We start from the raw sequence: 21,545 nt of genomic DNA, 5'->3' as shown, positions 1-21,545 counted from the left end.
CTAACCAGAGATTATGGTGGGAAATTGCTGACTTCCTCCCAGAACTCCCCTCCCACAGCCAATCACGCTTCAAGGCAGGTCTAGCCGAGGCCAAGCTCGTGGCGCAGGATATCATGGAGTCCACACTAGCACACATTGATACCTCTGGACGTGCCATCTGTATTGCCATAGACATGAGAAGGATGGCATGGCTCTGGGCAACCAAGTTAAACCCGAATGCCCAGAAATGTATTCTAGATCTGCCCTTCGAGGGCAGCAACCTCTTCCACTCCATCAGACGAAGAGCTGGACAAGAAGAATAGCTCACAGACGGCTAAGTCTTTATCCATTCTGACAAAGGCCACACCCAAAGCGTATTCCCAGTTTCAGCAACGCTCGGATAAGGGTCGCTCGTCCGGAGGCTTCCGCGGCTTCTAGGAGCGCAGGTCTAGGCAGCCGGAACGCTAGCTAACCCCTAGTCGGCGCAAGCATCAAAAAAGGGGGAAGGGGGCTTCTTCCAGTCCCCCTCCTCCGCCTCGGAGGGAAAAAGACTTGGCACACCCCTCCGGGTCCACGAGTCGCCATTGGGGGGCAGGCTTGCTCTTCATGCACACTTTTGGCGACAGAACTTTGTGGACCCCTGGATCTTGTCAGTAGTATCCTCGGGGTACCGTCTACCTATTCCTGCCTTTCCTCCCTCCTCTCTCCCCCCCTCCCCTTCCGCAAGTTGGGACAGCAACTCTTTTGGCAGCTATTCGGTCTCTCGTCCCGAGCCAGGCCGTGGTGGAAGTCCCAGCCTCCGAGTGGGGATCGGCTTCTACTCCAGGATCTTCGCCATTTAGAAAAAGAACCAGGCTGGCCTGAGAGTTGTACTGGACCTTTCCACCCTCAACCTCTCCTTACCTCCAGAGGTTCAAGATGGTGACGCCAGCTTTTATTGCAGAGACATTATGCAGGGGAGACTGAATGTGCTCCCTGGCTCTGAAGGACACCTATCTGCACGTCTCGATCTGGCAACCCCATCGGTCTTTCCTCTGGTTCAGGATCTTGGGCTGCCACTTTCAGTACAAGGTCCTCCCTTTTTGCCTCAACTGGACCCCCAGGGTCTTTACCAGACTCATGAATGTGGTGGCTGCCCTCCTCCGGCCTCAGGGCCTCCATATATACCCCTACCTAGACGACTGGCTTGTCAGGGCTACATCTCAAGAAGCAGTTCACCACTCCCATGCACTGATGAACACGCTACACGACCTGGGCTTTTCGCACAATCTCAAGAAGTCACAACTGCAACCCACACAGTCGTTGAGCTTCCTGGGTCTCATCTGGGACATGTGCTCAGAGAGGGTCTTCCCCTTGCAGGACAAGATCGCAACCATCAGGTGGCTGAGCGTGACCTGCTCAGGAACCACGCTCTGAGGGCCAGCTTCTGGGGGGCGGGGTGAATGACCCTGCCCCCCTGCTGTGTCAGAAGATGTGCTGGGCCCGTCGGGAGGTGGATTGGAGGGACCGCTGAGAGGCTGAGCAGCTCCGAGAACCATGGCCTGGCCGGCCACCATGGAGCTATCAGAATGAGGTTGAGCTGGCGAGACTCCTTGAACTTGTAAAGTACTCTGTGAATCAGTGGAGTGGGCGGGAAGGTGTATGCTGACATGCCGTTCCACTGGATCCACAAGGCGTCGCTGAGGGAGCCTAGGCCATGCCAGGAGGCGAAACGGGAGCAGTTCTTGTTGTGCCTGGTGGCAAAGAGATCCACCTGGGGGAGGCCCCAACAGTGGAAGATATCCTGTGCAACAAGGTCGTTCAGCTGCCACTCGTAGGTGTCTGCTCCAAACCTGCTGAGCCTGTCTGCTTCCAGGTTGGCTTCCCCCGGAAGGTGCACTGCCGTGAGGTAGATGTCGTTCTCCAAGGCCCATTCCCACATGCTGATCGCCAGTCTGCACAGGGAAGGGGACCCCCCCCCCCCCCTTGCTTGTTGATGTAGTACATACTGGTCAAGTTATCTGTCTGGATGAGAACAACTCTTCCGTTGAGACGTGGGACGAAAGGCTCTGAGCGCTAACCAGATGGTGTTCAGTTCCAGCCAATTGATGTGGTATTCTTTTTCTCTACAGGTCCACATGCTGTGGACTGAGAGGTCCTCCGGGGTGGCTCCCCAGCCCTCTAGGGAGGAGTCTGTGGTACTCGTCACCTGAGGGACGGGGGGGCAGAAGGGCTTGCCCGTCTGCAGGTTACAGGTAAAACTGGGGAAAAAAACCGAAATTCGACAGTTATGGTAACCTAAGCAACCATAGCTCGTGCCACCAGTGTTCACCGCAAGGACTAACACCCATGACATCAAAGATGCCATCATAAATCTCATTCATGACATCACTGATGACATCACAGGTGCATGTAGTTTTAATAGGAAGCCTCCACACGGGATTGTTATTGTAATGATGGCAGAATACTATCAAAGATTATTGGAAGAACTATCATGAGATAAGTAGGTAATAAAGCAATGCATTGCTATACACACTATTGTATTACACACTTCTTCACTGTACATGAAGGAACTTATGTGCAAACGTAGCAATTGACTGCACCATGCCTCATGGAAGTCAAAATCTTTCCATGTTACATAGTTAAATCATGAATGTATTCGTTTTAGAGAGTTGGGTACTGTGAAACATGTAAGAAGTAGCTAGCATTGCCTTTATAACTACATAACTGCACTACTGCGCAGAAACCATAAAGACACCACAATACATACAAACATGATCATATACAAGGGAATTAAAGTAAGCTAAAAAGAAGCAGTATTACCAGAAATAGTTCATAACATAACTAATAATCTTCATGCACTGAAACCAATGCTATGTTTTACGCTTTCTTCTTCCCCTATATGTGTATGTATGTTATGATGTGAGTGACCGTAAGGAAAGTAGTGTTAGAACATATGAGCAGGGTGCCGTACAGAAATGTAGACCCTTTTGAATTGTTTGGTCCTGACTGTTGGCGAAGAAAAGCACCTGGCCTAGTTATGGTAGTGAACAAAACAGAGGGAGCCACAAATGTGATGTCATCAGTGATGTCATGGGTGTTAGTCCTTGCAGTGCACACTGGTGGCACGAGTTATGGTTGCTTAGCTTACCATAACTGTCGAATTTTGTTTTTATTCTCGGTTTTACCTGTAACCGCCCTGTAGCAATGTTTTTCCATTGAATTGCATAGGTCTTTTAGTAGTGCAACTTAAACATAACGTCCCTTTAACAAGGTTTCTACATATTTATTAAAACAAATATGCATACAAAAGAGAAGTGGTAGGGGTGCAACTCTGGGTCCCAGATGCAATCGGCTCCACAGTCCAGTGGTGATCTGCTCCTGGCTGCCTCCAAACTACTGCAACCAGAATTCCTTGCTGTAACATCCTGGTATTTACCAGTAGGATTCAACCTTGCACACCTGAATCAGATCTGCCTCCCTGATGATTGCTGAGACATGAAAGCGCGCTTGGATAGAATATCCCTGGACTGTGCAGCTGACTGCATTGAAGGCCTTTAATTTTTGTACCACCAGGCAGACACTTCGAGGCCTAAGGAATGAAGCTTCTGAAATGCTGACAGTGTTTTGATTCTCTGTGAAAAAGAATCTCCTGCACATATAAAAATGATCCTCAAATCACAATAACAATTTAGCCAGCCTAACCAATGCTTACCAAGATCAGCTATTGCCCTCCATTTTTGGGGATGTGATCACGGTTGCTGCTTTCCTTTCCTGTATTTTGGGATAACCGTAAGGCAAAGTGTATCTACTGAGTTGATTAAACTGGTGTAATACTTTCATATTTTCTTTTTATTCTATAGAATGAAATAAAGAGGCAGCACTGTGAAATACAAAAACTTGAGGACGCAATATCAAAGTTAAAATCGGTATGTAATGGTATGTAATAGTACCCTAAAATATTCCAGTTCAGGGAAAAAACACTTGTATTATAGTGCATAATCTGTATTTCCTATAATTTGTTGCTTCACCAAATGTTGGAGGGGCTGGCAATGAGTTTAATGTTGCAATGATTATAATCTCTTCGTAGGTTACGCAATTTTTGGTGACAATGTGATTTTGTAGCAAAATTAGATTGCCACTTTAAATAGTTGTTAGCCAAAAACTCATATATTTCTGTTTGTGGAAGGAAACTTGATGTCTAGTGAAGCCCTTAGAATAGATCTCTATGTGAACTGAACAATTTGCATAACTCTAGCCATCTCCTTTGGGAAGCCTGCCAAAGATAAGTCAGATAGGGGTGTCAGGGTATAGGTTTTATAGCGGTATGATAACCTTCTTGCCAAATGACGGTATATCATGGTTATCGCAGTATAGCAGGTGGAGTTAACTAATCTATTTTCTTAAGTCATAAATTGTCAGCATTTTGAAACTTGTCTCTGCACATTTTTAGCTGATCCTCCAGGAATCTAAGGCGGCTGCAGATTTGGTCTTTCATGGTGCTCACTCGTTGATAGTCTTGAATGAAAGAGTGACTAGTGGAAGTGTTAAAATGCACATTTTGAGCAGTGTACTTGCTGATCAGTCACAGGTCATGGCTTTAAAAATCGGCCTCGCCCTGCATTATTTTGGAACCACATGGCATGGGCATCATGACTGTTTTTAGGGAGAATTCTCAAAAATGTGCTAATTCCCTTCACCTTAGAGACCCCCAGCAACTTTGCTGGATTTTGAGGACTTTGATTGTTTACCTGTAGAGAGTGTGACCCTTTTTCCCACTCTTTTATTTTGATATGTGTTTTACCTTTGTGTTTCCTTTGGTTATGGAGTCTAATCAACTCCATAGGCATCATCTTTTCATTTGTGTCACACAGCACCCTCAGTGCAGTGACATAGGGAAGCATTTTAGGATTTCCCAAGGTTTAAATACCTTCTCTGGGATCACCTACTGTTTCCCAGAACAGTGGAGTGAAATTGACTTCACTTAGCCTGTAAATTTCTGGACCCAGCACACCCTATCTTACAATAGAGTGCTGGAGGGGTTACGTAGTATCCCCTGTGTCTAGATACTCATGTAACATTGTGGAGTCATGCCTCTGGTGGTTCCGCGGCGTGCACTCAACCCGCACGGGCCCGGAGACGCTGGACACCCTGGCGGCATGCCCGCCCTTCCCGGTGTATCAAGGAAGGGGGAAGCCGCCGCGGACAGCCGCGTTGCTGGCGGCCGCGGCGGCGCTGCGGTAAGAGCCGCTATAGACAGCCGCGGCGAAGCCGTGAGAGAAGCCGCTGCGGACAGCCGCGGCGGGCCCGCGGAACACTCACCTGGGTTCCACTCCGGTCTGGGGAATGGGGAGCCATGCTCGCGGTGGTGCCGGGACGCAGGAGAGCAGCGACCGGATCGCCGCCTCCGTGCTCCTTCTGATAGAGCCGGGACTTCATGTGGCTGGAGAAGGACGCCCATCGTCCGGATGCGTCCTTACACCACGTGGCCACGGCCGCATGGCCAACGTAAACCCTCACCACCTCAAGGGGAACGGGAAGGGCGACAGCCCGGGGCGGCAACCTTTAAGGGAGGCGGGACAACGTCCCAGGAACCAATGAGAAGGGGGTTAGCCCAGGCTCCTAGTGATTGGAGGAGGTTTGAAACCTCCTGTTATGATAAAAGGGCGCCAAACCAAACTAATGGTTTGCTCTCATTCCACAGGATACGGAGAAAGGAGAGAGGGGAGAACCAGAGTGGTGGGCCTATCCGGACACCTCAAGATAAGACCAGACCAGGACTAACATCGTTATATTTTGGAAGGCCAAGACACCCGTGAAGTTAACCGGGAGGACTTGAGAATAATTCCCTTAAACATAACGCTATCCTTCAACCAGTGAATAAAATATTGTTTCAGCATCTACCTGTCTCCGAGCCTAATTCCACACTGGCGACGAAGGTGGGATTCTGACAGCGCTATGGAGGCATTGATAAAGACCCTGACCGAGGGTCAACAGCAATTGCAACAGATGGTGCAACTACAGTCACAACAAGCAGCTGCGGATCGGCAAGCCTTTCAACAGGCCATCCAGCTGCAGGGTACTATACAGACCACTGCGCAGGACAAACAGCATGAGACCATAACCCGTCTCACAGATGCAGTAGCCAATACGAGAAACCAACCACTGGTGCCCTCGGCCCTCCTGCAGAAGTATAGGGACGGGGAGGACCCTGCCTTTTTCTTTACCAGTTTCGAGCGCATAGCCAGGAACGCGCAATGGCCTCCAGACCGGTGGGGTCAATGTCGCCCCCCTTCTATCTGGGGTGATGCAGGGCGCCTACCAGGCGGTAAACCCCAACGGCAATACGCCGTACGGAGAGATCAAGGCCGCAGTGCTAGACCGTTCAGGACTGGACGATGAAGCATACCAGATCCAGCTAAGGGAAGCCAGACTCAGGGCTGGGGAAAGCCCACGCCAGCTGTATTATAGGATAAAAGACCTAGCCGAGAAGTGGTTGCTGGCTCCAAACCCCGCTAACCAACCCCTGCTCGATAAAATCATACTGGAACAGTTCATAGAAGCCCTGCCCGGGCAAATGCAGAAATGGGTCAGGCAGCACCATCGGCCCACCCTAACCGAAGCAGTGGACATAGCGTCGGCGTATCAGAAGGCAGGTCACTTCCGGCTACCACAAACAGGAGTATCAGCCCGCATTGCCATCCCGGTTTCCGACCCCCATGTGATCAGGGGTAGCCGAGTCCTACCCTTCAGGTGGAAACCCTCAGAGGACAAGAGACCAGGAAGCGAAGAGAAGGCCCCGATGCCGACACCTGGTTACAAGCAACCGCAGTGTTATGAATGCAACGAGTGGGGCCACATAGCCCGGTTTTGTCCCAGGAGAAGACCGGTTGAACCCATGGACATCGGTTACCTGAACCCGATAGACGAGGAGGGCGCCCTGGGACCCTATGTGGTGGACATTCATGTCGACGGCCGACCATCACGTGCACTCTTGGACAGCGGCAGCAGGCAGACGGCCATATCACCAACCGTGAGTAACTCTCCCTGCTTGTCTAATGTAACCGTACCTATTCGATGCATTCACGGGGACACCAAGTGTTACCCAATGAAGGATGTAGTAGTTGACTTAAAAGAAACCTCCACTCCCTTGAGGGTTGCCGTCCTACCTAGTCTTCCCACCCCAGTGGTAATCGGGACTGACCTTCCCCACTTCAACCAAACCTTAAGGGACCTAAGGGAAGAGAAGGACCCGCCCGAACCCAATGTTGCGGGAACGGACCCTGTTTCCCGGGAACCCCTACCAGGGCGGAAAAGGCGGACCCGGATGGCATGGTGTCAGGCCAGTTATATGACCCGACCCATCGATTGGAAGCTTGAAGATAACAAGGACACCATAAGGGGAGAGACCCTAACCGACCCAACCCTACGTGTGGCCAGGGAAAGGGCAGCCCGGGAAGGGGAACCCAACCTAGCCAGTGGCCCAGGGTTCCTTCTACGCAATGGTCTCCTATACCGGAGGTATAAGGGTGACGATGGCGCCGTAAAAGAACAATTAGTGTTACCGAAGAGTCACCGTCTTATAGTACTACAACTGGCCCATAATCATCCCTGTGGGGGTCACATGGCCTCCCTTAAGACCCAACAAAATCTTCTAAAGAGGTTTTTCTGGCCTGGCATTTACGGCGAGGTAGCCCGACATTGCAAGAATTGTTCCACATGCCAACTTACCAGCGGGGTACTACCCGCCAAGGCACCACTACAGAAAATGCCCCTCATTTCGATCCCATTCCAGAGGATCGGTATGGACATAGTGGGACCCCTGGAACCAGCCAGCCGCGGTTATAAATACTTATTGGTCGTAGTCGACTACGCCACCCGCTACCCAGAGGCCTTTCCCCTAAAGGGAACATTGGCCCGGGTATTATGCGACCAACTAATCCCGTTCTTTGCCCGAGTGGGGATACCCTCCGAGATAATCACCGACCAGGGCACTAATTTCATGTCAACCCTCCTAAAACAAATATGTGGACAGCTACAGATCAAACAATTGAGAACCTCAGTATACCATCCCCAAACTGATGGGCTGGTAGAACGTTATAACCAGACGATCAAAAAAATGCTATGAAGGGTGACGGGACCAACCGGGAAAAACTGGGATCGGGCGATCCCCCTGGTGTTAATGGTGTTAAGAGACACCCCACAGTCTTCCACCGGTTTTTCTCCCTTCGAGCTCTTGTTTGGGAGACAACCTCGGACGATACTGGACCTGGTTAAGGAGGAGTGGGAATCCACGAAGAGGTGTCCTTAACCGAGTATACAGAGGAATTAAAGGAACACCTAACCGCATTACGTACACTGGCCCAGAACAACCTTGGTCATGCCCAAACAACTCAAGAAAGAAATTCTAACAAGGGAAGCCGTATGAGAACCTTCAGCCCAGGGGACCAGGTATTGGTACTCCTACCTACCAGCACCAACAAGCTCTTAGCCAGATGGAGAGGGCCCTACAAGATCATTGATGTGCGAAGCCCAGTGACCTACCGGGTACAACAACCCGATCGAACTACCCCAGAAAAGGTCTATCACATCAACCTTCTAAAAAAATGGAACGAGCCTCTTCTGGGCGCCTTTGTGAGCATCGAGGAACCCGAATCGGAAGAAATCCTGAACACTGTTCCCCATACCCTGGATGCAGTCAACTGGGGTGACACCCTTTCCCCCGAAATGAAGACGGACATTAGGAACAGGCTGTTCCCTCATGCTGATGCCTTTTCCTCCTTACCTGGACGAACCAACGTGCTTGAACATGTAATCAAAACGGACCCCGGACCACCCGTGAGGCTTAGACCGTACCGGATACCCGAAGCCAGGCGGAACATCATTAAATCCGAGGTGGATGAAATGTTACGGATGGATATCATCGAGCCATCTGTCAGCGTTTGGTCGTCCCCCATAGTGCTCGTTACTAAACCAGACGGTTCGGTCCGTTTCTGTATGGACTACAGACAGTTAAATGCGGTGTCCCGATACGAAGCCTATCCAATGCCTCGGATGGACGAACTACTGGAGGGCCTTGGAGCAGCCCAATTCTTAAGTACTCTGGATTTAACCAAGGGCTATTGGCAGATACCCCTACGCACCAGGGATAGGGAGAAAACTGCCTTTTCCACCCCACAAGGCTTATACCAATACAAGGTTCTACCCTTTGGACTCCATGGGGCCCCCGCCACGTTCCAGAGGCTGATGGACATCATACTAAGACCGCATGCTGGATACGCTGCTGCTTACCTGGACGACATTGTCGTGTACAGCCAATCCTGGGGGTCGCATCTGGACCATCTGGAACTAGTAGTAGCTGATTTACAGAGGGCAGGGTTACATATCAACCCCAAGAAGACTAAGATGGGAACCCACGAAACCAAATATCTGGGCCACATAGTGGGTGGGGGAGTGCTTAAACCTCAGTTGTCCAAACCCAGGCTATACGCGATATACCGACTCCCACCAACAGGAAACAAATACGAGCATTCCTGGGGTTGATCGGGTATTACAGGAGGTTCATCCCTGACTTCTCCTCGGTGGCCGCACCTTTGACAGACTCGTTACGACTCAAGGGGAATCCCAATCTGACCAACAACCCAAGTGCCTTGAACGCCATAGCGGACCTGAAGCGACGGATCACGTCAAACCCGGTCCTCTGCTGTCCGGACTTCCAGAAACCTTTCTTTTTACAGACAGACTCCTCCAACCAGGGATTAGGAGCTGTACTGTCACAGGAGACCAGAGGGGATCTACAACCAGTGTGCTTCATCAGTCGTAAACTGTTGCCCCACGAGGCGGCTTACTCGACCATTGAGAAGGAGTGCTTGGCCATCAAGTGGGCCGTTGACTCACTTCGGTATTATCTGCTGGGTCGCCGGTTCACCCTGTATACCGACCATGCCCCCCTCCAGTGGCTGGCTCAGCATAAGGACACTAACCAAAGGGTTCTCCGCTGGTTTCTCTCCCTTCAGCCTTTCGACTTCATCACGTTGCACAGACCTGCCAGATTCCAGCTAGTGGCAGACTATCTGTCTAGATGCTCACCCTGGCCCGAACGGCCTGGGATCGGGGTGGGGATGTGTGGAGTCATGCCTCTGGTGGTGCCGCGGCGTGCACTCAACCCGCACGGGCCCGGAGACGCTAGACACCCTGGCGGCATGCCCGCCCTTCCCGGTGTATCAAGGAAGGGGGAAGCCGCCGCGGACAGCCGCGTTGCTGGCGGCCGCGGCGGCGCTGCGGTAAGAGCCGCTATAGACAGCCGCGACGAAGCCGTGAGAGAAGCCGCTGCGGACAGCCGCGGCGGGCCCGCGGATCACTCACCTGGGTTCCACTCCGGTCCGGGGAACGGGGAGCCATGCTCGCGGTGGTGCCGGGACGCAGGAGAGCAGCGACCGGATCGCCGCCTCCGTGCTCCTGATAGAGCCGGGACTTCATGTGGCTGGAGAAGGACGCCCATCGTCCGGATGCGTCCTTACACCACGCGGCCACGGCTGCATGGCCAACGTGAACCCTCACCACCTCAAGGGGAACGGGAAGGGCGACAGCCCAGGGCGGCAACCTTTAAGGGAGGCGGGACAACGTCCCAGGAACCAATGAGAAGGGGGTTAGCCCAGGCTCCTAGTGATTGGAGGGGGTTTGAAACCTCCTGTTATGATAAAAGGGCGCCAAACCAAACTAATGGTTTGCTCTCATTCCACAGGATACGGAGAAAGGAGAGAGGGGAGAACCAGAGTGGTGGGCCTATCCGGACACCTCAAGATAAGACCAGACCAGGACTAACGTCGTTATATTTTGGAAGGCCAAGACACCGGTGAAGTTAACCGGGAGGACTTGAGAATAATTCCCTTAAACATAACGCTATCCTTCAACCAGTGAATAAAATATTGTTTCAGCATCTACCTGTCTCCGAGCCTAACTCCACAAACATTCATATGTTACCCTTTCCTCTCAGAATGGCTGGTGGCAGTGGTTTAACAGCAAACTCTCATGATTTTTCCCGACCGTGAACTGTTCGCAGCTCCGGTAACGTTAAATCGCGGGAGACATGTTTTTCAAGGTGGCGTTGATGCCTCCTTTGTTAAAACTAGACCCGGTTTTCTTTTTTCGCCATTTCTTTGTGGAAAGGTCCTTAGAGTTTTTCCCTGTGCGCCAAACTAGGTTTGTTCTCTTGGTTCATTCACCTTTAGCGGGCTTCTGGAGTGAAACCCGCCTCTGGCTCCAGAGCGTCTGGGGTAGGAAGGAAGTGTGGGAGGTGCCCGAAACTCCCTCTGCTTCGTCTCCTAGGATACCAAAATGCACTTGTGATGATTGGCTGGCTGACTGGACAGCCATCCTGCTGGGTGAGTGGCAGCTAGGCTGGAATGAATAGGAGAGAACTGAATAAAAGGCAAGTCTTTTGGCTTGGAAGGCAGAGTCGACCACTGGACGAAGGAACCAAAGAAGGACAAAGGACAGCCATCCTGCTGGGTGAGTGGCAGCTAGGCTGGAATGAATAGGAGAGAACTGAATAAAAGGCAAGTCTTTTGGCTTGGAAGGCAGAGTCGACCACTGGACGAAGGAACCAAAGAAGAGCTTGAAGAGGACGGCTGCTGCAACTCCTGGACCGTTGGTTTGCCCGGTGAAGCCCTGCTGCAGGTCCGAATCGCCAAGTTCGCATCGACAGATAAGCCCTGCAATGGACTACTTCTCTGTTTGAGTTGGTAGGACCAATCAACTCCCAAGTAAGCCACCTGGACACCCATCTCTGAGATGGTTGAATTTCCTCAGAGTTGCTGGAGGAAACCATAGAGCCAGGAGAGGGACACCAGATTGTGTGCGTTGCTTGTTAGCTGGCCTAAAGCGTTTGGAAGATCCTCCGGACGGCCAAGGCGTCGGACTAACCGAACCTGAGCCGCCTCAGCCGAGTGTGGGACCTCAGAAGCAAGGACAGTCCACCAGGACCAGCATTGTTACCAGTGCGGTAGCTGCAACGCGAAACAGCCACTGAAATTGAAGTTTGCCAGTTGCAAGCTTTTGACCGTCCCAGTGCAGTGCAGGTGTCCCCCGGTGTCCTCCCTCTTGTCCCCACGACTGAGACCCAGGAACAGTGAGGTCTGCAGGAACAGTAGTTATCAGCTGCATCTTTTTCTTCATTGTAAGGTACTGTAAAACAAGACTGAGAGAACTTACCTCTTACGGTGAAAGTGCTTGAAACTTTTGCAACTCACAGGCCTAATCCGCTTGTGACCCCAGATATGATTCTTCTTTTTACAAACTACTTCTAAGAACTTGTGCAGAGACGTTTTCGTTTACTTACCAGAACCGCTTTACCCTATCCAAGACTTTAGCCCTTTGACTTTGGCCTAGCTTATTGAATTGAATTGATTCTTCTGGTGAACTCAAAAGTATTTGCACTGTCTAAGAATAATTGTAGTCTTTTTTGTTCTGATGACCTTTGCCTTTACTCCTCTTGAAATTTATTCTGAATGCCAACAGTAAGATATTAATGTCCCCAGCACCCTTGTTACTAAAGTCACTTGTGGGTGTAGGTTGTTTGTGGGCCATCCCAAAAGGGTCTTGTCTGATTCAGAAACTTAGAGTGTACAGTATTGAAGTATATTTGTGTGGTACTATATGATTGCCTCCTTATAATGAATGTTTTTGTTAAAAAGCAGCACACAGCTTTCTTAGGTAAGCTTGTAAGGTTTATTCCAGCTTCTTGTGACACCTTGACAAGCAGTTACAATAATTCTTAGTAAGTTACATAAAGGACATAGAAACACTGGCAACCCATCACCCAGGCAGGAGGTTCACCAACTGACCAAGGGTAGAACCTCCACTCACACATTCCAACACTCAGACATCAACACTCCACATGACATCACAACATTCCTGCTTACCCAGGCAAGACATATACAACACATCTCCCCCCCCTTTGCATTGACACACCACACACACCAAGCACCACAACACCAAACACTACACAGCAGTTTTATAACTGACTGATAAATAAATTAATAAGTATTTATCCAAGATACCTTGAGTGTAAGAGTTTATTTGAACACCTGGTATTGTAGACCTCTGTGTAACATCATTATTGCTCACATTGCCCTCTTGAGATAAGCCTGGCTGCTGAACACGCTACCAAAACTGTGTAGTACAGACTTATACTAAAGGTTGGTTTACTTACACCTGTAGTCGTAGCTGTCTGTAGTGGTCCCAAAGGGTACTGCATACAAACTTTGCCTAACGATGACCCCTCGCTGTGATAAGTCATAAAAGTTTGTTTTGATAACGCTTTATCCCATTAAAGGGAGAAACGTCACTCGTGAGGTCTGAAAGTCCATGTCATTGTTTCTGACGCTTGTTAATCTGCTTAGAATCATATGCTGTGCATATGGTCAGACATCCAGTGGTAACCGCAGAGTATTGCATCTTGTCTTTCAGGGACCAAAAGGGGACGTCGGCATAGGCGTGTCCGTAACACTATCCCTATCGTGACGTGTAGTGTACCCAAAATCCCTCACGCACCGAGGTCCCTCAGATTGTTTTTTTCCGCCCAGATAACTGGTCGCCCTATAGCGGAGCTCTTACTAGAGACATTGTTTATCTCACTGAATTGTCGGTTATTTCCCGTTAAGTCACTTCAACTACAAGAACATCTTCGACGAAGTCTACGGGGGATTCGTCTATGCTGTGGATATCGGCGTCTAAGATCCGGCGGCCATACAGTAGGGAGAGTGGGGTCGGGGTGGCCATATTGTCGGTATGTCTTTCCTGCTTTCCCCTCTTTTCCCTTTTGGTCCGGTCCTCCTTCCCTTTAGCTATGGAAAGGACTCCTTTTAGAATCTGCTCTAAGTGTAGGGTTAGATATCCTTGGAAAGACGAACACAGGACGTGTAACGTCTGTCTCCCCCTAGAGCACGACGAAAAGCTGTGTGCGGCCTGCAAACTCCTTCGGCCTAAAACCCTTAAGGAGGGCCGTGTAAAGCGGTGGGCCGCGTACGGTATGTCGCGGGTCGAACCCCTTCTCCCACCGCCGCACACGCTGAGAGTGACGGGGGTACTTCGAATGATCAAACATCCGTTGCGGATGTTATAGACCTTGAGGCGGATGCTTCTAGGTCTGCCACGCCCGTCCCCGACCCTTTAAGGCCTGACTCTGGTCTCGCTACAGGAACAACACCAGGCGACAGGGGCATACAAGCGCATCGCACTAAGCACACAACCCCTATACCGATTTCGACATCTTTGTCGAAAAACGTGAAAGCGCCAACAGGGCCGCCGAAAACTTTGCCGGTTTCCTCGGATCGTTCTGATCCAAAGCCTTCCCCGAATCCGCAGCAGCGTCTTGCGACTGGGCAGTCCAAATCAAAAAAGGGCGCTACTCCAAAAACTACACACGTTGAAGCGTGGAAGTCCAACGCTTAAAACGGTCTCAAAGGCCGCGGTAGGCCCGAAAACTACGGATAGGCCTCTACCCGAAAAACCAACCGCTAAGCCCTCTAGAGCCGCAGAAGGTAGTTTAACTGCCGGTAAACCATCAGAGCTTTTGTCTCACGCCGATTCGGCGACTATCGAAAGCAGCATCGAAAGAATTACAGCGGCGGTGGGTCTTACCCTGGTTCCGCCCAAAGTTATGGGACAAGCCACAGAAAAAGTTTTGGATGCGGATTGGGATCCCGATTCTTACGACGCTTACGAAGAAAGCCAGGAGCCTCTCTCTGACACCTTAAAGGACTCTTTTTCGACGCTGTAGGGCGGAAAACATAGTTTCTCTACCTGCAGGCCCTTTTGGGTCCTCAAAATGGACTACATAGAAGTTTGAAGGGTATATGGATCGGCTGGGGAGGATTATCGGGTTTTCTGACCATCCTCCGCCGAAAAGGGCTCGAATGGACCCTAATCTCCAGATTGAAGATCAGTCTCATGCCGTCCAGCAGGAAGAGGTTGTTCACATAGACACATATAGGGACATTTATAATGAAGAAGAGGAAGCTTCATTTCTTCAAAGTTATGAGGAAGAACAACAGGATACTACGGACAACTGGTAGGAAACCCAGCAAGAAGGTCAAGACCCGTGGACACAGCAAGATCTGGACTCTGATGTTTTGTGCCTGCACTCTCCTCCGTCCATCCCGCTCGCCAGGCCTCTACTGTGGATGACCAAATGGCATTCAACTCCATCTTGAAAAAAATAGCTGAATACTTCAAAATTTCCACTCAAGAGGCAGTGCCTGAGCAGGATTTTGTGGAGGATATCTTTAAGAAGAAACCTCCATCTAGCCAGGCAATACCCATCCTCAACTCTTTGAAGATAAGGATGGCTCCCTCATTGGTATCACCAGCTCAAACCCGGACAGTGAACCCAAGAGTCGAAAAATTATTTCGGCCTTCCCCTTCCAAACCTCTATACATCGGAGGGCACGCCATCCCAGATTCATTGGTAGTGACTACCACTCGGAAAAGGGCAGGGGTACCCCTTGCCACGGGAGAATCACCGCCGGTCAAGGAATCCAAGCGACTGTATGCCCTTGGCAAACGTGTCACGTCAGCAGCCGCATACACTACGCGGATTGATAATACTACACTATTGGCAAGCTATGCCGACGCCCAATGGAACTTGCTCCAGGAAGGCCTCCAAGAGGTTCGTGAACCCGCAAAATCAAAGAAGCTTCTCTCCATTGTAATGAAGGGAAGACAAGTTAACCAGCATGTGATTAAGAACACTCACGACACTGCGTAAACTGCAGGTAGGTCTCTGGCCCACGGGACCCTGCTGAAAAGACACGCTTGGCTGCGTACGTCTGGTTTTAAACCAGAAACTCAAGCCTCCCTCATCAACAAGCGCATTGAGGACTCTAACCTCTTCGGGAAGGTGGTGGATGAGGCTTTGGATACAGCCAAGAAGGAGCATGAGACTCTGAAGTCTCTGCAACAGATCACACAGAAGCCTTCCACCCAGAGGGGTAATAACTCTCTGTGGTCCTTTCGAGGGCAAGCCTGTGCTGGCCAAAACAACTATGGCATGGGAAACTTCAACTCAGGACAGACTTCTGGAAACCCTGCATACTACCCAGCAAGGGGTCAAAAACGCGGCAAAGGCAGAAGCCCCAATCCCAGAGGATCCACAGCCTGTGGTCAGAAATGACCACCAAATCCAGGTCCACTCCCATGTCACCCCAGTCGGGGGGCGATTAACATCTTTCCTCATGGCATGGGAGGGAATAACTTCAGACCAGTGGGTCATAAAGACGGCCGCCCATGGTTACTGCATGGAATTCGCCCGACCTCCACAATTCAGACCGCCGCTCTCACGGCGCCTTTCACAGGACCATCTGGAGATCCTGAACCAAGAGGTGGAAGCGCTGCTGGGAATGGACGCCATAGAAGACGTCCCTATTCTTCAGGTAAACAAGGGTATTTATTCAATGTACTTCCTTGTACCCAAAAAGGATCTCACCATGCGCCCTGTTCTAAATCTGCACCCAGCGAACAAGTTTATAAAATCCCAGAAGTTTCGCATGGTAACACTGCAGGAGGTGATTCCATTGCTGAAACAAGGGGACTACATGGCAACATTGGACATGAAAGATGCATACTTTCATATTTCAATGTTGCCGGCGCACAGAAAATACCGAAGGTTCGTGATCCATGACAGGCATTACCAGTTCAAGGTACTCCCCTTCGGCATCGCTTCGGCGCAGAGGGTGTTTACCAAGGACCTGGCAGTGGCGGCGGCACACCTGCACAGACTATCAGTCCCAGTTTACCCTTACCTCGACGAATGGCTCATTACGGGGGACTCGTTCGACGTTTGTTTTTTTACACCCAAAAAACAGTAGATCTCCTGTTCGGTCTGGGTTTCTCAATCAACGAAAAGAAATCCAGTTTAGTCCCCATTCAAATGAAACAATTTCTGGGAGCTCTTAATTCGGACGAAGGACAGTCTTGTCTTCCCCTCCAACAAGAGGGTTCAGAACATGCTTTTTCGGATCCCTCAATATGTAGCCAGTCGGGAGGTGACGGTGCGCAAAGCCATGCGCTCGCTAGGAATGATGGCGTCATGCATATACTTGGTTCCCGACGCGTGGCTGCGCATGCGTCCCATGCAAGAGAAGCTCAACAGCCAGTGGTGTCAGGCCAGCGGACAATGGGAAGATCTGGTAGTTGTCTCGCAAGCCCTCGTTCTCTCTCTGCAGTGGTGGTCATGAGAAAATCTCTTGAAGGGGAAGACCTTCACCACCCCTACAGTGGAAGCCACTCTCACGACAGACACATCTCTCATTGGGGGTGATGGGGCGGGGGGGGGGGGGCACCTGCTTAAGCAGACAGCGCCCGGAGTGTGGTCTCCTCAAGTAGCGTCCAACCATATAAACTTACTGGAGCTAGTAGCAGTGTTCAAAGCACTGAAGCCTTTTCAGATGCAACTGCAAGGGAAGATCGTGCTCATCCTAACGGACAGCACTACAACAATGTATTACTTGAACAAACAGGGGGGCACTCACTCTCCAGGGCTATCCAAGCTGTCCCAAAACATTTGGATATGGGCTCTCAAACAGAAGATGTTTATGTTGTCCCAACATGTTCCAGGGGAACTCAATCTTCTGGCAGACGTACTCAGCAGAGATTTTCCTCTGCCAGAAGAATATGAATGGCAGCGACACGAAGACATTGTATCCAACGTCTTCGCAGAATGGGGCTTCCCAGAGATCGACTTGTTTGCAACTCAGGAGAACGCCCAATGCCAAGACTACGCCTCCAGGTACCCCCAGAACCGATCCAAGGGGGAACGGTCTCTGGATAACATGGTCGGGGAAATTTGCCTACGCTTCCCACCCCCTCCCCCCGACTCCCCTTCTCAACAAGATAGTGCACAAGATGCACCAGGAACCAGTTACCATGATACTGGTGGCCCCCACGTGGGCCTGCCAACCGTGGTTCGCTCACCTGATGGAAATGTCCCTCTCCCCACCAGTAACACTACCCTGCACATACAACATGTTGTCTCAGGACAGGGGAGGGGGAGTCCATACACCCAGGCCCACAAAACCTGAACTTAGCAGCTTGGCTCCTGAAATCATAGTTTGGGCACCTGCAACTCCCTCAGAGGTGCATTGACCTACTCAGGGAAGCAAGAAAACCAAATACACGTTATTGCTATGCCAGCAGATGGAAACGTTTTGTCATCTGGTGCAATTCCAAGGGTGTCAATCCCATCGATTGCTCACCCACCCACATTGTGCTGTATCTAACCCATCTGTTGGACACTGTGTTAGTCTTCAATTCCCTAAAGGTTCATCTGGCTGCTCCGTCAGCCTACACCACTTCACAACAAAAGGTGTTGTGGTGGAAAATACTGGTGATTAAAGCCTTTATGGAAGGGTTAAGAGGATTTATCCTCCCTTTTCTCACCCAGCCCCTGGATTGGATCTGAATGTGGTTTTGACCACGCTCATGGGAGCTCCCTTTCAGCCTATGCATAAAGCAAGTCTGAAAGACCTGACTTATAAAACAGCCTTCCTAGTGGAATTCAACAAAGGTAGCAGGCGCCCCTCTCTCGGAAGAACAAGGCATGATAACCTGTTCAGTGGTTGTTAACCACATTGAGAGTTTGCAGCCATCTGCTTTTTGCTCACTATACCTTTCACAGATGGGAAATATCCATTTGCATATCAGTCTTTGTCCTGCGCACATGGGCAGTCCAGCACCGAAATGCTATGGCAATTCCTCTCTGAACAAGAGTACCAACAGCAACCCCATACACGTGTTTCGGCCTTGTTGCAAATGGATATTTCCCATCTGTGAAAGGTACAGTGAGCAAAAAGCGTGTGCTGCAAACTCTCATCTCAGGCCATGTTCCTTCTGGAGAGGAGCGCCTGCTACCTTTTTTTGAAAGCCTTCCTAGGGGCTATCAATTCTATCAGAAGGGTTAGCGAACTACTTTCTGTTCTAGACCACTTTGTTACAGTCCACAAAGGTAAGGTAGTTCTGCGCACACATCCCACATTTGTGCCTAAATTCATCTCAAAGTTCCATGGGAACCAATCAATCGAACTACCCACTTTCTTCCAGAACCCTACTAACATGGCCGAAAGAAGCCTACACACACTGGATGTGCACAGGGCAGTCATATTCTACCTGGAAAGAACTAAACCACTGAGGAAGACTAAACAGTTCTTCGTTTCAGTGGCAGCTGGTAGAGAAGGGGATCTTGTCTCTAAATCGGCTATCTCAAGGTGGATTGTCAAATGCATCACACTATGTTACACTCTTGCTAAGAGAGAACTGCCCTTCAAGCCTAGAGCACATTCTACTCGAGACATTGGGGCATCCATAGCATTCGATGCAAATGTTCCCCTCAAGTCCATTTGCAATGCGGCAACCTGGAGTTCTGTACACACCTTTACAAAACACAATTGCATAGAAACACATTCTAGGTCTGATTCTCGGGTGGGACAAGCAGTACTAAGACATCTTTTCTCTACTGTTCCTTCTCACAACCCACCTCCAACTCTGGGTACTGCTCGCTAGTCTATGCACAGCATGTGATTCTAAGCAGATTAACAAGCATCAGAAGACATGCATTACTCAATGTAATAGCATTTCTGATTATTGTATCTGCTTAGATTCACATGCGCTCTCCCTACCTCCCCGCTCGGGGTGGAAGGAACATAGACGTCTTACTACTTTCTCTCTTTATGTACTCACTCACTATAGCCTTGGGCTCCCTCATGGCAGAACAAATACAATCGGAGGGACCTCGGCGCATGAGGGATTTTGGATACACTACATGTCAAGATAGGGATAGTGTTACGGACACACCTATGCCGACATCCCCTTTCGGTCCCCGAAAGACGAGATGCAATACTCCGTGGTTATCACTGGATGTTGGACCATATGCACAGCATGTGAATCTAAGCAGATACAATCGTCAGAAATGCTATTACGGTGAGTAATGCATGTCATTTCTTTTGTCAAAATGTCATAGCCAACACACACTCACCGAAAGGTTGCATATTCAAATCACTATAGCTTGTTTACCATCTGCCTGGTGTATTATAAAGGTCTGATGTTGGAGTCACCACTGGCCATGTTATCCTAACAGGATAGCGTTCAGTGGGCGCTGTTGATTTCTTTCTTGATTCTTGCAATACATGTTCATTTACCTTCTTAAAGATAGTGGCACACAAACCTTTTGAAAATGACAAAGTTAAAAGACATATAGGCACAAATATGGCCTAGACCACCACATCACCACAGCCCCATCATTACCATTTCCCCCAGGTCTGAGCGCATTAGGACCCTTGTCATGTGAATTGAGATGGAGGAATGCTTTCATGGGTGGTGTCACAAATCGAGGATCGACTTGAGAAATATCTCAGCCCCATTGTTCTGGATACAGAAAATTGAATGTAGAATCTGTCCTGCCTGCTTGAGTCCAGTGCCATATGCAGAAGGCATGTGAAGGATCAAGCGAAGCAACAACTCTAGTGCCAATGTGTAAATCTACATGGAGGACAGTGGGGGGGGGGCAGTTTATATACTTGCACAAAGCACTGATTGGGCCAGTGGTCATACAGTCTACAGAGCTAACGTTTTTTGTGGACATGCATCAGAAGGGCATCCAGTTTATTCCCCCCTTTGAATTCTGGGATGTGTAGTTCCCCATCTTTCAAATTTGTGAGAAAACTACAAATCGGCTGATCTTTAACTCGACTCTACTGATCAGAGAAAGAGCGGTCACAGCATCAAAGCTGCATTTACTAATGTTGACTCGCCTTCCCTATGCTCTTGTCTACCAAACGCCACATCCCACAGTGCAAGATCCAGAATGTGCAGCACTTGCTTACTGCAGCCTTTCCAAATCAGATTGAAAAGCTCACTTAATAGCTGCAGGCCCTAAAATGATATAACGGTATAAACAACGTGACGGTTATTCTAGTTCAATTAAGCTATTCACGTTATCTATAACAGTATACCGTTACACCCCTAAAGTCGGAGTATTATTTGAACAAGTGTTTTCCAGGAGACTTTCAGATTTGCAAAATGTAGAATTCTAAATGTAAAGCAGTGAAGATGAGGGGAGTTTATAGAGCTTTAATCTTCACAAAAAGGACATTTCAGCCTTCATGGCATTTCGTAAGCACATAGCTAAATCTGAAATTGTTACTGTTGGTGAACGATTAGGTTACACATTGAAGGCAAAGCTTATCTGTGTGTATTTGGATTATTGGCCATATACTTTGCACACATCACATCCAGATGACATTTAATATCACATCTGGCAAATAACATCTTGCAAATTCAAGTTCTACATGGGTTTTCGTTGCAACAATGCCCCCTTTTGAGTTTAGGATTTAGCTTGCATCTGCCTTTCTTGGCTTTGAGGGAAGTTAATAAGGCTTATATCACCAGCTCTACTTTTGGTACAGTGTCGTGCTGCCCTTCACACTAATGTAGAACTTACTGTAAGACACATCACTACACGAACAATGAGTTGATTTTCTCCAAGCCATAATCAACCGCTACCAACCAAGAACAAATCTAAGATCGAGCAGTGA

General features: G+C 49.6%; 1 protein-coding gene across 2 annotated transcripts in view; it reads left to right on the top strand.

Annotated features, from left to right (window-relative positions):
- CEP135 (centrosomal protein 135) overlaps positions 1-21,545 on the top strand; it is a 642,577-nt gene that overhangs the window by 160,158 nt on the left and 460,874 nt on the right. For both annotated transcript variants that reach the window (XM_069631620.1, XM_069631621.1), the window contains exon 9: positions 3,822-3,887. In XM_069631620.1, coding sequence (XP_069487721.1) covers positions 3,822-3,887 — 66 coding nt within the window. The remainder of the gene's footprint in view (positions 1-3,821; positions 3,888-21,545) is intronic.

Source organism: Ambystoma mexicanum, chromosome 6q (genome assembly GCF_040938575.1).
Source record: "Ambystoma mexicanum isolate Mex_15411 chromosome 6q, UKY_AmexF1_1, whole genome shotgun sequence".
Taxonomy (NCBI): domain Eukaryota; kingdom Metazoa; phylum Chordata; class Amphibia; order Caudata; family Ambystomatidae; genus Ambystoma; species Ambystoma mexicanum.
Note: the sequence above shows the minus strand (reverse complement) of the source record. Positions and strands in the feature narration are given on the sequence as shown.